The 16617-nt window shown below is 37.3% G+C and overlaps 1 protein-coding gene across 1 annotated transcript in view; it reads right to left on the bottom strand.

Moving 5' to 3' along the window:
- USP54 (ubiquitin specific peptidase 54) overlaps window positions 1-16617 on the bottom strand; it is a 148254-nt gene that overhangs the window by 47786 nt on the left and 83851 nt on the right. The window contains exons 14-17 of the mRNA XM_070945334.1: window positions 12547-12686; window positions 11208-11381; window positions 4776-4895; window positions 3592-3778 (exon numbers count right to left, since the gene is read on the bottom strand). Coding sequence (XP_070801435.1) covers window positions 3592-3778; window positions 4776-4895; window positions 11208-11381; window positions 12547-12686 — 621 coding nt within the window. The remainder of the gene's footprint in view (window positions 1-3591; window positions 3779-4775; window positions 4896-11207; window positions 11382-12546; window positions 12687-16617) is intronic.

Here is a 16617-nt window from a genome sequence, read left to right as displayed (position 1 = left end):
TCCACAGGTCTTCAAGTTGCCAAGGTTGGACACCCCTCCTGTAGCACATAAAGAAGAGGAGGAACTTTGAGAAATCATTGTTACCATCCTGATTTATCAGATTAACAGAGTTGGAAGGGACCTTGGAGGTCATCTTTTATGTTTACATTATTGTAAACATAAAAATCCTAATGAGATACTAATAATGTATATCTGATCCTGATTTATAGTTTGCTAGAATTTCTGCTTAAGGTCATATTCTTGTTGTTATTGGCTATCGTGTTACTATTATGATAAATAATCGAAGATACTATTATGATAAACAATTTAGTACAAAAACACAGCTAAACACAACATTGCATAAAGTTTGCATCCAAGTCTCTTTCAGATACAGTAAAAAAAATCATAAGGAATAGGGTAGGGAAAAATTCAACTAGGACACATCTAGTTCTTTTGCTTATGAAGAAAGTATTGTTGGTTCTAAAATCTTTCAAGTTCCAATAACAAAAAGTAATTTTGGAAGTGCAGGAAAGACCTATATCCCACATATACTTTTCAAACCATTATTTATAGTCATTCAGAAAACTCTTCAATTGCACTGCCAAAACATAGTAGTTTCCTAATTTTTTGGAAATTTTAAGGTAGAAAAAGCAAACTATGCAAACTATACCCAACAAGTAGAAAGGATTATTTAGAATAAGCTTCCAATATTTATTAAAACTAAAAAAAAAAACCTTTGGGAATATACCAGATGGCAGTTTATCAGCACTATGGTCAGTTTAGGATATAGCATTTTATATATCTGTACCTATTGCAGGACCTCAACTTCAACTAAAATAGGTTATTAAGAAGCTGCTTTTTGAGATTTTTTTTTTTTAAAAAACAAGCATTGTTTATTAGAAGCCAGCATGGGTTTATCAAGAATAAATCATGTCAAATGAACCTGATTTGATAGTGGGACCAGCTTAGTTAGCCATAAGAATGTGGTAGACTTCAACAATGTAGTTGGCAAAGGCTCTCATAAAATTCTTGTAGAGAATTTTAGGGCTGGATTATGCTACCATTAGATGGATACAAAAATGGCTGATTTGATTGTCCCAGCCCCAATTAATTCAAATGGCCCTGTGTCAAAATTGAGGGAAATGTCAATTGGTGTACAGATTTCCATTCTTATAGCGCCATTCTTGAACATATTGATAAATAACTTGGATAAGTGGTTAGAAAATATCAAATTTGCAGACTACACAAACATAGGGGGATAGCAAGGACCTTTGAGATTATAAAGATTCAGGAGGATATTGACAAGCTGGAACTATCAACAACAATCAGCAAGATTAATTTTGCCAGGGATAAAGTTCTACACTGGAGTAGAAATTTTTTTAAAAAACAAAGGTATGCCTGCAGGATACCAGGGTACTCTTGTGGGCTTTGATACACTTGAAAAGGACCTGGACTAGAAGCTAAATATGAATCAATAGTGTGATGCAGCTCTAAGAACATGCAATTATACAGTAGTGTCAAGAGCAAAACAAGCATTTTCCTCTTTATATACTTGTATATATAAATCCTTCTCTGTTCTCTGTGTGTATGATTTTGTGTGTGTGTGTGTGTGTGTGTGTGTGTGTGTGTGTGAGAGAGAGAGAGAGAGAGAGAGAGAGAGAGAGAGAGAGAGAGAGAGGGAGGGAGAGAGAGGGAGAGAGAGAAAGAGAGAGAGAGAGATTTAATTTACAGTGCATTCAGAAAGTATTCAGATCCCCATCACTTTTGGCAATTTTGTTGTGCTGCAGCCTGATTCTACAATTGTTGAACTTCATTTTTTTCTCATTAGTCTACACTCAGTACCTCAAAATGACAAAGTGAAAACAGAAGCTTAGAAATATCTGTAAATTTATTAAAAAGAGAAAACTGAAATATCACATTGGCATAAGCATTCAGACTCTTTGCAATAACACTTCAAATTTAGCGCAGGAGCCTCCTATTTATCTTGATTGTTGCTGACATGTTCCTACACCTTGATTGGAGTTGACCTGTGGCAAATTAAATTGATTGACATGATTTGGAAGGCACACTCTTCTCTATAGAATTCCCCATAGCTGACAATGCATACTGTAGCAGAGCAAAAGCCATAAGGTCAAAGGAACTGCCTGCAGAGCTCAGAGCCAGGATTATTGCAAGGCACAGATCTGGGGAAGGCTACAATAAAATATGCATTGCTGCATTGAAGGCTTCTAAGACCACAGTGGCCTCCATAATTCTCAAACAGAAGAAGTTTGGGACAACTAGAATTCCTCCAAGAGCTGGTTGCCTGGTCAAACTGAGCAATGGGGAGGAAGGGCCTTAGTAAAAGAGGTGACCAAGAAACCTGATGGTAACTCTGAGTTCCAGAGATCCTGTATAGAGATGGGACAGAGTTCCAGAAGGACAACCATCACTGCAGCCCTCCACCGATCTGGGCTTTATGACAGAGTAGCTAGACAGTAGTCTCTCCTCAATGCAAAACACATGAAAGCTCTCTTGGAATTTGAAAAAAAGCATCTGAAGGACTGTTAGGAACAAGATTCTCTGGTCTGATGAAACTAAAGATTGAACTGTTTGGCCTCCATTCTAAATTTTATGTCTGTAGGAAACCATCACTTGCCCATTATCACCCCAACAGTGAAGCATGGTGGTGGTGGCATCATGCTATGGGGGTGTTTTTCAGCAGCAGGGACTGGGAGATTGGTCATGGTTGAAGGAAAGCTGAATGGAATAAAGTACAGAGATATCCCCAATGAAAACCTGTTCTACAGTGCTCAGGATCACTTTCTGACATGACAACAATTCTAAGCACACAGTCAAAGATAACACAGGAGTGGCTTAGGGAAAACTCTGTGAATGTCTTAAGAGTGGCCCAGCCAGAGCCCTGACTTGAACCCTGTTGAACATCTCTGAGGGGACTTGGAAATGACTGTCCATCAACAGTTGCCATCCAACCTGACTGAGCTTGAGAAGATTTGCGGGGAAAAAATGGCAGAAAATCCCCATTCCAGGTGTGCAAAGCTTGTGTAATGCCCAAAAAGACTCACCGTAATTCTGCCAAGAATGCTTCAGACCCTGAGTGAATACTTATGCCAATGTGATATTTCAGTTTTTTCTTTTTAATAAATTTACAGACATTTCTAAAATCCTAAAATAGGTCAGGAAAAGCTGCTAATGACAGATACAGACACTTATCCTGAATGTATGCCCACTTTAAGCCATAGAAACAAACAACATAGAAAGAACCAAAGGAGTAGCTATCATTTAAAGATTTCACAGAAAACTTTGCCACACATAATTTCTGTGCAGTAATGCCCTCTTCTTTTTGAATTTATGTGGTTAATAGTTTCCCAATTATATTGTCACTTCCCAGCTGGATCCATGTTGTAGATACTAACCCTGCATCAAATGTAAAAATATTATATACCTGGGGTTCATTCTAGAATTACCCTGAGAGTCCATCATATTCTTTATCATTCAAGATCTGAGTAAAATAATTAAGTTTCATACAACAGGGGAAACTTATTGTTCAATGCTTCTTTCCAGATCAGGCCCAATTCAGATCTGGAGTATGCCAATATTTTTTTAGTCTACCTTGTAGATTGGGTCATGTTGCCGCCCGGTGGTGGGTGGCAGGTAGGTGGCGGTTGTACAGGTTGTTGCTGCTGCATGCGATCCTGAAGGCTCCGCTCTTTTCGGACATAGATTTGCAGCTTCTTATCGATTAGGGCTCTGCTCTGAGTGCTAGAGCTGGCATCATGCATGGCAAGTCTTAGTTTAGCTAAAAAGCAAAAGAAAACATAGCAGAAACAAAAACAAAACTCAGGGAAGGAGAGAAAAAAGTAATGATGCAACAAAAAAATAAAAAGGAACATGCAAATACTGCCATGAAAAAGTTCACAAGGATGCATCTCTTCCCAGTAAGGCACATTCAGGTTAGCTACATGTCCAAACAAGTTAATGAGAAATAAAATAGTAAAATTAAGCAAGATTTTAAATGGTTTTTAATGAAATGCCCTTGGTAATTTAAATCGCTGTAATCCTCATACAACTAACCATTTAAATCCAAATACTTGTCTCTAGTCCCAGTTAGCTGAAACCCAATAGGCAGCCAGGTGAGACATTTGCTGGCAAAGCTTTCATGAAGTCTGCTTTTGCTTTCTTGTTTTGTTAATCCATTAGAGCAGATTTGTAGAAACAAATGCTGTTAATCATCCAAAGCCAGTTTGTCTGCAACCTTGCTAACCAGCAAGAAGAGAATGGAGAATGGGAAGGAGAGTTAGCCAATCAAAAATATGAGTTATGAAAATAAAAAAATGCAGCAGCACAAATTCCCAAAAGTTACAGCACAAATTTAAAAAATGACCCCTCCTTTTCCTCATCTTCTTGTTATTTCAATGACTGTATACATTTTGCTTTTTTGAATGAAAAAGCAACTTTGGGAATTAAAACTTTTTGATAAACCAGTTTCTGAACTGAGAAAATTATGTGCAGGAGAAAATGCAGGAAAGCACAATTAGCAAATAGAATAGGTGGCATCAAGAATTCATCTGCTTTTCTCAGCTTTCAACAGAAGGAGCCCCAGTAATAAAAAAGAATAGTATATTCTGATATTACAAGAAAGAAATAACAAAAAAATCAGAAAAAGACATATTTTACATCCCCCCTTTCTGATTTATTTTGCATTAAACAATTAGTTCTGTTAACTTAGGTTATGTTAATAGATATTAATAAACTGTACAAAACAGAGTAAGCTGAAGCAGTTAATAAATACTTACATATAGCTTCATTGCAGAGAGCCAAAGCTGCAGCACAATCTCCCTTCTGCTCTTGATGCAGTGACTCTTGAAAGATTGAATCTGCCTCTTGCATAGGCCTCTCAAAGCCACCAGTCCTCCCTGCAAGGGCAGTATTCTTGGTTTCCATTCCAGGCTTCTTTTCATCTAAACAGCCCCCACCCTTCCCCACCCCTCCCCTGTTTTTTAACAATTCATATTGCAGATCACATATCTTGAAGCCTGCTTCTTTAAAACCTGTCTGGAACCAATGCAAGGAATATGCATCAGAAGCAAAGGCATGTATAATGTTAAAACAATGTTCTGGGTCCCTTTTCCAAGCTGGGATATCACAAACACCAGCAGCAATCCAGAGGTTTGCTCTTGGGGCAGCTTCAGAGAAAATGGGGTACAGAGTCTTTGTTTTAGGAGGACTGGTCCTTGGTGTGGGCTTGGGGTGTGTGGGTTCTAGTACTTTTGACACAGTCAAAAAGTCAATTTTAATTGTCCTTCCTGGTGTCTGCTGACTTGCCTTTTGTTAAGTAGATGGTGTCTGGCCAGACTGTTTCTGGGTGTGGGGAAGTGTGACTGAAGAGGTTCTTTCTTTGTCTGGTTAATTACTCTTGGTTTTGGTACTTGGTTTTGCTACTGCCAGATGATAACTTAGCAGAGGTACAATTTAGCAATCAATCGTTACAATGTATCTCCCAGAATTTCCAATCTCAGTGGATTATGGATTTGTGTTAATGGTTAAGGGATAGCTGAGACAGTGAGAAAAATAAAAGTTAATTTGGAATAAAAAATATCCTATGATTACTATTGATTATTAAAATAAAATTCTTTCCACAATAAGGAGGGAAGTTATACAGCATAGAGGGTTGGAATTGGGTCTTATTAACATGTTAATGAAACCCAGTTTTACAAATCAATTTAATAAATTGAGCTGCAGTACACACAGAGTACTTGGAAATTAAATCCTATGAAAATGATTAAAAGAAATGGACCATGTTTAGCCTAAAGAACAGAAGACAAAAAAGAGACATGACAGCAGCCTTTCAATTTGAACACCATCAAAAGAAAGAGGATATGGATCAGTGGTGGGATTCAGCTGGTTTGCACCGGTTTGGGAGAACTGTTTGTTCACTTTCTGAGCAGTTTGGCGAACCGGTTGTTGGGGTGTACTTTTTGGGTGTACTTCCAAGAGGCAGGATGTAAGCTTGGCACTCTGATTTTTTTACTGCCTTTCTGGGGGCATGTGATCTTTCCTTAAATCTGGATGATTTCCTTAGGATATCTTGTGAGGTGACTGAGACCAACTGTTATCTTTAAGTAGTGCAAATGGATCTAAGGATTGCTTCTCCTGGGTGTGAAAGGGTGCTTTGTCAGTTCACTGATCACAAGAGTCTGTTGTCTAGAAGGTTCTTCAGTCATCCAGGTCATGATTGTACCAAAGGTGCTTTTTTCAAGAGTGTTGGAAGAAATATTTGGTTCAGTTCCAAGCGAGGAGAAAGACACTGGAAACATGGAGGCTGACGGGGAAGATAGTTTATTGGTGAACAAGACCACATGGGTTTAAGGTCCTGGGTAGCTGACCAATTGGTTTGATGAATACATGGATTTTTATACAGTTTGTTCTACAGCATTTTGCAATTTAGAGGCTTGTTTTGTGTATGTTATTTGATTTTAATTAGTTTGTCTCGCGAAGGCCAACAGTGACTTGGGGTTTTTAATCTTCTTTAACAAATGTAATTAATCCTAGATGCTGGCTTCCTTGGGGTTTTAATTCTGTTTTGAATGGATTACCAAATCTGTTTTTTAAAAAGGTGACTTCCTCAGTTTCTTTGGGGCTATTAAGAAAGACTGAGTCCATTTCCTGCCTTTTAAGAGCATATTTCCCTATTTCTCATTTAGGGAAATATAATTTTCTGCCTTTTTAATATTTCTCAAAATACTTCATTCTTCTGGGGAGGGGGTGCTAACTTTCTACAAGAGAACTGGACTTTCTTGGTTTCCAAAAAAACCACCTTTGGGACAGGAGTCTCTTTCAATCCTTTGGAGTGGCCAAGACACATGATTCCTCACTGATAGTAAGATTTTTTTTAAAAAAGGGAGGAGGTAGGGGTGTGGATCTTTCAATTCGTTTTAGTTTTCCTTCATGACAATAAGGCTTAGTAACATGGCACCAGGCTTGAAGTTTATATAGATATCTGTGGCATGTACTAATTTTATTATGATCCTGACAAGCTTGGGAGACTTGAACCTGGATCCCCTATATACTTTGTTAATTTGTCTCTTTAGCTCAGCATTTTGTAGCCCAAATATTTTGTAACCCACTTTCTGGAGAGCTTAAATGACCCCTCTGTTGAAGGGTTTATGAGCAAGAGTTGGCTGCTGATAGTTATCGTTGCATTTTAGCTATTTTAATTCCTCAAGGTGCTCTGGCACCCTGCCTGATTTGTAAATCCAGGTTGCAGGTATTGCTGATGAAAAGGTTGGTTTCCATGATAGCTGTAACTATCATTGATCTTCAGTGTGTATTCCCCCATTTCTAATCTAATGATTGGTATTTAGGGCAGCTTTTTGCAAGCAAAGAAGCTTTTTGTATTTTTGTACAGGTAATCCTTGCTTTACAACAGTTCATTTAGTGACTATTCAAAGTTACAATGGTACTGAAAAAAGTGGATTATGACCATTTTTCATACTTACAACCGTTGCAGCATCCCCACAGTCATGAGAGGCCAGGTGAGGCGATGCACCCCTTGACGTGAGTGACGTTGAGTTGGCCACACCCATCCAATCACATGACTACCCAGCCACACCTACCCAACTGGTCATTAAGGCAGAGAACCGGTTGTTAAATTATTTCAATCCCACCATTGGTATGGATTTATTCTTCATTTTTTTTTTTTTTTAATTTGATTTATATGCCGCCCTTCTCCGGAGACTCAGGGCAGCTTACAATGCTTTAAGCAATAGCCTTCATTCTTTTTGTATATTTTATACAAAGTCAGCTTATTGCCCTCACAAACTGGGTCCTCATTTCACCTACCTTAGAAAGGATGGAAGGCTGAGTCAACCTTGAGCCTTGGAGAGATTCGAACCAGCAGAAATTGCAGGCAGCTGTGTTAATAACAGGGTGCACTAAACCCTTGTACTATCAAGGCTTCATTGGTATGGAGACTAGAACAAGAACCAGTGAATGGAATCTTTGTAGAGAGAAATTGAAACTTGAAATAAGAAGGAATTTCCTGACTGTTACAGGTACGTATTAAATAGTGGAACAGCCTGCTTCCTGAAGTTGTGGTTGCTCATCACTGAAGGCTTCAAATAAAGATTGGATAAGCCTTTGTTGTAATGGTCTAATTATTCTTGTCTTTCACAAGGGGTTGAACTGTAAGACTTCTAAGGTCTCTTTCAATCCTATGATTCCATTCACTTTAGATTTCTAAGTGCATCTATAGCATATATAGTGACTAAGGGTCATGAACAAGCAGGGATTTTTTCTGGACAGAGCGCTTAGCTGTGGTCTTCCCTACCTTGATAATATCCAAACTAAGTTAATAAAATGTCATTCAGTTTTAATTCTATTTCTTTTACTTACTTGTGAGAAATATAAGAATTATTCCTGTAAAAGCATAACCTGAGTTACGCCATTTTAAAATCATGTTAAGGCTTTATTTTACCTTGTATAACCTGATTATATAATTTAGCTGACATTTAAGAACGTGAGAAAGGAACTGTGTAATTCCTGTGTTTTTGAGAATATGTTTATCTTGCAGGAAATATGCTCTTGGGTCAATTTGCCCTCATTAATTAAAGGAAGTATGCAATTGATGTTTTTGAGGGGTATTTCTGTTGGGAATTGGGGAATTTCCAGGGTGGATCATGTACTACATATGTTATATAAGATGTTATGAAAGATCTGAAACTGATTCCCAAGGGGCTTTATTGACGTGTATTCTGATGTTCCTGAAGACTATAAAAACTCATGTAATCTGTTGTTTTTTCGTCTTTCCTCTACTCCAGAGAGAAAGGTCCTTTGCAAAGAATAAACTCTGTCCCAGGATTATTTTAGTCTCTGTTTCCTCCTTAAAACGGTAATGGGGTTTTCCTGTCGATCACATTACTTTTTACACGTTTATATTTCTATAACCTATTTTATACTTATTTTATTTGCTCAGCATTAATCATTATATGTCTATAATTTGACATGAATAAAGAAAGTTATAAAATATACGTGATGCAGACTCGAGCTTTATAGGTTCTGTAAAATGCAAAGGCACTGGAAATGCATTACTATATTCAAAACACTATCATTAGTACTCTGTCTAAACATTTCAAATATTGATTTCAGTGTTCTAATTTATATGTGGCTTGAGTTTGTCTTCCTTATGAAACTATTTATACATCCGGATATTCTTCGGCATTCCTTTTTCAATTATGCAAAGTCAGATTTTATTAGATTATATTTTATTAGATAAGTTTTGAATATGTTAAGATTTTAAAAAACGTTTAAATTTAAATCTAAATTAGAAATGTATTTTTTTCTTGGTGGTATGCTCTTGTTTTAAATTATACTGACTTTTGATCATGATATACTGACTCTTTTAAGAGCAGCTGTTCTGATAAACATCATGATCAAAAGGCACCATCAAACAAAAGGCACTGTGCAGATAAAATGTCCATCCACCTTAATGAAAACCTCATCTGAAATCACTATTTGACAAAAAAAATAATAGTCTCAACAGACAAATTAAAAAGTGATATCTCATACATTTTATTCCAACACATTTTTCATAATGATTAATTGGGCATATGATTTGGGTGATTTTCCATAATCAAGAACTGGTAACAGCTAATATAATTTGGATGCGTTGATATTCATTCTAGTGAAGAAGAGAAGAAGGAGTTGTGTCCTGCCTTTTTTATTTTTGTCTGAAAGGAATAACTTTACACACATTGGGCCAGAGCTAGATCCGTTTCAGGTTATTCTAAACATTTTCTTCAGACTGGCTATTAAGAGAGCTTTAAATTATAGGAATTTGGCTCTTTTATTAATCTTATCATCTTGATCTCAAACAGGTAAAGACCACACAACTTTCTTTGTGGCAGGATGAGGAAATTGGAGATAAGATCTCTTACTCCAAGCTGGGTAGATTTAATCCACTGTAAAACATTTCCACCTCTAGCAGGAATTTTCATTGTACCCTGAAATGATATTCTGACAATATATACATTTTTTTTAAAAAAAGTGTGAACCTTTTCTCACCAGACTTTCCAGTGAATGGTCATTCAGATTTTTTAAATCCTTAATGAAAAATGTCATAGTTTTGTTTAATATCTCTGATCCTTCTGGGAACAATTTAAGAGGCCATAGGACCACTATATTTGTTCCTGATTAACTCACTATGGAGTTATGTTAATGATATTATTTATTCTTCTGAAAGTTCAACGTTTCCCAATACATTTGTACTGGGAAAGTGTGAGTAAATTATTAGGCAATTGAATGAATTAATTAATTATTATTTTTTTAAAAAAATCTTAACTTCTTTGTAATGTCCTATTCTTTTGAGAGCCATTGAAATTGAAGGTTAGGCAAAGGATTATCCTTGCACTCTTATTGTTAAGTAAGTTTCTCCGATGTTTTCTTCAATATTGAAAAGATAAATGTATGGCACCAATTAATCAGTAGATTGAAAACCTGTGATAAATGAATATGATGCTTACAGATGTACATTAAATATACAATAGAACAGAGCTGGAAGGGACTTTGGAGGTCTTCTAGTCCAGCCCCCTGCTCAAGCAGAAGGAGCTATATTATTTCAGATAAGTGGCTGTCTAGTTTCTTCTTAAAAACCTCCGGTGATGGAGCATCCACAATTTCTGAAGGCAAGCCGTTCCACTGGTTAATTGTCCTCACTGTTAGGAAGTTTCTCCTTAATTCCAGGTTGCTTCTCTCTTTGGTTAGTTGCCAACCAATTTTTCTTGCCCTGCCCTCTGGCACTTTGTAGAATAATTTGACCCCCTCTTCTTTGTGGCAGCCCCTCAAATACTTTAATATTGCTATCATGTCGCCCCTAATTCTTCTTTTCTTTAGACTAACCAAACCCAAATCCTGTAGGCGTTCTTCATATGTATTAGTATGATCATATTATGGATAATTCCAACAAAATTCTGTAACTGTTGAATAAATTTTACATGCATATATGAGAAGCCCTTAAACATATTTGCTGTTCTTTTATTTTAAATTACTTTTTTCTTTTCTCTTTTTTCTTCTACTAGTGCTTTTTTTGATTCGCTTTATTAAATAATGGCAAAAAACTATTCTTTAAATCTTTTTTACAGTTCATATGTTTTTCTTTCTGAATGCATAGCAGATTAGTACACTATCTATTATCATTTTTCCAAGCACATATTATCCGATGAACACATTACCTTGATTCTGCAGTTCATCCAGATCCATAAATCTGCTTGGGTGGGGATTAAAGCCCAAGGCTGCCTCTAGTTCCTTTTCCTGCTTCCTCTGGAAATCTTGCTCCTGGACCCTTCTTGCTACTTCTTCTTGTAATTCATCTAGTTCACTCTTGGAAGAAACAAGTATCTCCCCACCTTTAGAGGGTGGAAAAACCCAAAATGTTTCATCTTATATTTAATTACTACATTATTTACTTTTTTAGTTTTCTGTGCTTCTTATAAGGCTAGTTTTGTTAAATGAATGAAATAATAATAGAAATAATAGAAATGTTGAGTGAAACAATAGCTTCCAATGAAAGGTTTATTGAGGAAGTAAAAATAGTCTATATAATGTCTACTGGGCTGGGCTTGCAATGGTTCTAGAACCATTCAGAACCATGGTTCTGTAAGATTCAGCCATACAGTATTTTTTGTTTGTGTGCAGTACTTCATATCATCTGCTGCTGTTTATGTTGCTTCTTTCTCTTCTAAAAAGCTCCAAATGCTATTGGCATTTCTCACAAGGGAACTGATCTAGTTCCCTACTCATTTTGCCTCAGTTTTCTTTGCCTTTCCCAGCTACAAATAGTTGTTTTATGACTATTAATTTAACCACCTTTACAACAGCACTGAAAAAAGTGACAAAGACCAATCCTCACATTTACAATTGTTACACCATCCCTATGGGCATGTGATCAAAATTTGGGCACTTGCATAGATTTACTATGTTTGCAGCATCTTGGGGAAACCATTTGCAATCTTCCCAAGGGCTTCTGACAAAGTCAGTTGGGGAAGCTGGATTCACTTAATATCCATATACTTAATGATCATGGTGATTTGTTTAACGACTATGGCAAAAATTACATAAAATCAGGTGTAAGTCATTTAGCAATTGCATCAGTTAGCAGTGGAAGTTATGGTCCCAATAGTGGTTGTAAATAAATGTATTTATTTACAATAAACAAATTTATTGTAAATAAATACAATACCTGTATTGTTATATTTTGTTGGTTTGCAATTATCTGAACTATACAGGGTTTAAAGTGCACTACATGGGTTTTCATAAAGTACAGTCTTATGAGTAGTTTTACTAATGATCATGGTAGTTTCCTACTGATTACTAACATAGGCTTTAACTTTTTTTTTACTGGCACACACTGAGTTTATATATCCACAATACATTCAGGGTCCCTTTCCTGATCAGATGCTATCTCCTTCTTTTTGTGAACACAGGACAATGACCTAGACCTAAATGACCTAAAAAAAAGAGGAAATCATAATATGATCCAGGATTGCAAGTATTTGGAGAATGACATCTTACCATGACCAAAGGAGTATTTATTTTTTGTCCTGCAGGTTATAGATGAGGCAGACTCTACTTCCAAGATGCTACTGCTATGTGATTTTGGAATATTATGCCAGGCAGGAATAACATCTCCAGTTCGTTTGATAAGATAATCCCTTTAAAAAGGAAAAAAAAAATTTCCTCATGAAACACTTTCACTTTTCTTTGTAAAGGAGCAGTAATGTATTTTTTTCAAAAGCAAGTTCCATAGGACTTTTGGATGTATAACAGATATATGATTAAAGAATTAATGATTCCTACCTTTCAGTGGCCTGAACTTTGTTAGGAGCTTACAAAAATACTACTCTTATCCACATTGAATGCCAGCTGGAGCTCCTGTCAGCTATGGTGTTGAAATTAATTTGGCATAGAGATGGCAGCTGAGAGACAGTGTACGATCATTCTGTCTTTCTATATATTTTAAGTGCATCAATAAGTTTTTGGATTGTCTATTTATATAAAAGTGTCCATTTACATTAAATCACCAATATTTCTCAGAGAAAAATGAAATGGAAAAATAATTTCTTGTAGAGGTAAAATGTTGCAGTGTAATAGTTACCTAAAAAGCTTAGGTAGTAAAAAGCTACCTAAATAGTTAAAAACAACTATACAGGTATACAATTGAGAACACCTTTTCTTTATTACAGAAATTAAAAGTGTATCATAAATTTTGAATGTTTTTGAAAATAATTACATAAAGTAGAAATTGGATTCTTAGATTTTGCAATGGTTGGTCGCCAATCTATTTTCATGATAGTACTTTTTAAAGAAAATATGAAAAACATATGGTTTTTTGTTGTGTTTCTTTTATAGTTTTTTAAGATGTTATAAAACTGTTTATACTGGAACTACGAAAATGCTTTCAGAAAATAAAATGTTAATACTTTGTTTAGTCAGTTTGTACAGAGTTTCTCCCCTTCATGGATTACTGCCTTGTCGTGACAAAGCGGCTTGCATAGTTCAATTAAGCTATGAGCTATGCTGTGCAGGGCCACCCAAGACAGACAGGTCATAGCAGAGAGCTCTGATAAAATGTGATTCACTAAAGAAGGAAATGGCACTCCAGTATCTTTGCCATGAAAACCCCATGGACAGTACCAACAGGCAAAAAGATATGCCAGATTTATGCCCCAACCACTGGTGCTGAAGAGGATGAAATTGACTGGTTCTATGAAGCCCTACAGCACCTTATAGAATTAACACCAAAAAATGACGTCCTTATCATCATGGGGGATTGGAATGCTAAAGTAGAAAACCAAAAAATAAACGGAATAACAGGCAAATTTGGCCTTGGAGTACAAAATGAAGCAGGGCACAGGCTGATAGAATTTTGTTAAGAGAATACGATGATCATAGCAAACAGGCTGTTTCCTGCCTCCGGAGGGCCTGGGGGGGGGGGTGGGAAGGCCTGTTTTTCTTTCTCACCTGGCTCCAGGGCCTCTCTAGGAGTCTAGGAAGGGTGAAAACGGTCTTCCCCATGCCCCGGAGGTCCCACCAGAAGTTGTCAAACGGGGCATTTTCGGCCTCTGGAGGACCTCCAGGGTGGTGGGGAAGGCCATTTTCGCCCTCCCCAGACTCCTAGAGAGGCCCTGGAGGCTGGGGACAGCAAAAAACGGGCCTTCCGGTCCCACTAGAAGTTGTTAAACGGGCCGTTTTCGGCATCCCCAGATTCCTAGAGACCTTGGAGCCAGGTGACAAAGAAAAATGGGCCTATCGGGCTATCGTGTGCCAGGAGCGGGGAGGTGGGGGATGGGCGCACGCGAGGGCGGGGTGCACAGATTTATGGGTGTGGGCACACATGCACGCGCACCCCCCGCCCCCCTCCTGGCACGCAATGGCAAAAAGGTTAGCCATCACTGTCCTAGAATGTGAAGTCAAATGGGCCTTAGGAAATCTGAGCAACAACAAAGCTAGTGGAGGTGACAGTATTCCAACTGTGCTGACCCAGTTGCTATGCCTTTCACTGGCTGACATTGTTACCATGTCTTCCCATTCCAGCCAGTCCCCAATGGCTGACCTGTTGCCATATCTTTCCCAGTTCATGAATATTCTGACATGTTCAAGCCTATGAAGTTCAGCTGTTCTAGTAGGATTTTTCCTACTTTCCTTCTGTAAGTTGCCTCTTACACAAAAAGCCATGGTCTGAAAAGAGCTTATAAAGCATTAACGGGTTGTTGGAAGTTATCAGTCAAGAGAAGGGTACAAAAAGAATCTCCAAAGCATTGGCTATACCCTGGAACACAGTGAAGACAGTCATCAACAAGAGGAGAAAATGTGGCACAACAGTGACATCACCAGGAACTGGATGGTTCTCTAAAATGAATGAAAAAAGAAGAAAAATGGATAATAAAAATAGGAGTGAAATTGAAAATGGAAAGAATGAATATGATAATGTATAGAATGTATAAAATCAATATGATTGTTAAGAAGTATAATGTAATTAAAAGAGAAAGGGATAAGAAGAAAATGAATAGTATAAAGGGAATCGGGGGAGAATGTAAATATTAGAAGATGACCACCATGAAATCACTGTAAAAAGAGAGTATATATACACATTTTGTGTTTTGCGTTTGTCATACTGTGTTATAATAAAAATAAAAATAAAAAAGAAGAAAAAAGGTCCAAGAGGCCTACAGCAATATTAAAGAAGCAGTAGAGATTTCTGGAAAATACTGTTTGTATACTACTTGTGACAACAATTTCCTATATTTTTCATATGTCTGAGCTGTGGAGTAGGGTGACAAGATGGAAGTCTTTTCTTGAGAACTCTAACTACATTTTGCAAAAACGTACACTGAGTCTGACAAAAGCATGTGGGAAAATGTATTATGAATTGATGAGACCAAGGTTGAACTTTTTGTCCATAATTCAAAAAAGGATGTTTGGCACAATAGCAACACTGTGCATCACCATAGGTACACCATGCCCACCATGAAGCATGGCAGTATTATGGGGATGGTTTTCTTCAGCTGGAACTGGGGCTTCAGCCAAGATGGAGGGAATTATGAACAGTTCCAAATATCAGTCAATTTTGGCACAAAACCTTCAGGCCTCTGCTAAAATGCTGAAGATGAATTTCATCTTTCAACATGACAACAACCCAAAGCAAACCTTCACATCAACAAAAGAATGGTTTCAATAGAAAAAAATCAAAGTTTTAGAATGACCCAGCCAGAGCCTAGACCTAAATCCAATTGAAAACCTGTGGGGTGACCTGGAATGGGATAACTTGGTACAACCAACGCACCACGGCCAACTTGCTGTAAGACAAGACAACAATTCAAGTATTTAAAATAATGAAAATAATATATTAATTTCTGTCATTTACATTTCATTTTGTCCTTCCTTTTGCATCCTTTCTTTAAATGATTCTATTCCACCATTTCTTTGATATTAGTGTAATTCTTGTACTGCAGCGAGTTGTCCTGTTCTATTGAATTGTACAACTTATATGTTATGTTAAAGATGGGAAAAAGTCTGAAGTAATTTATCTTGGTCTGATTTTTTTTACATATCAAAACACCGGCATTTTGCTAGGTATTTTAGATTTTTTATATCCACTATAAAGGCTGCACATCCAAGACTTCCGCGGCAATATCAGACACAGGGAACGGGTCTCCGCGTTCCCTGGGCTGACTTCTCCCTGTTTGTGGGCTCTGAGAAGAGCCAAAGCCATCCTGTAGGTGTGGTGAAGCAAAGAGGGGCGCCCTGTGAGGTCGCGGAGAGTCGCAGTTCTCCTATCTGACCCGGGGTTTTTTTTCCCCTCTCAGCCATGGCAAGAAGAAGAGGCAGCCTAAAGATGGCTGCCACAAAGCTAGGACAACCGAAGAACAATTAAGACTGGTGCTGGAGTGAAGTAGGTGAACAGTGATGGAACTGGGGGGGGAGAGGATTCCTTTTTGCTTTAAATTTAACCCCAAGGAATAATTAGAACTATTTGCTCAGAATTATTTGTTAAAGCAGTGTCTAAGCATTCTGAGAAAATACCAGACCGGAAGAGAAAAGCGCAAGATAGAAAAATAATAAACTTTGAAATATACAGAAAAT

The sequence above is a fragment of the Pituophis catenifer genome, unplaced genomic scaffold (assembly GCF_029215685.1).
Source record: "Pituophis catenifer annectens isolate HBS135680 unplaced genomic scaffold, rPitCat1.0.hap2 SCAF_6, whole genome shotgun sequence".
NCBI lineage: Eukaryota > Metazoa > Chordata > Lepidosauria > Squamata > Colubridae > Pituophis > Pituophis catenifer.
Note: the sequence above shows the minus strand (reverse complement) of the source record. Positions and strands in the feature narration are given on the sequence as shown.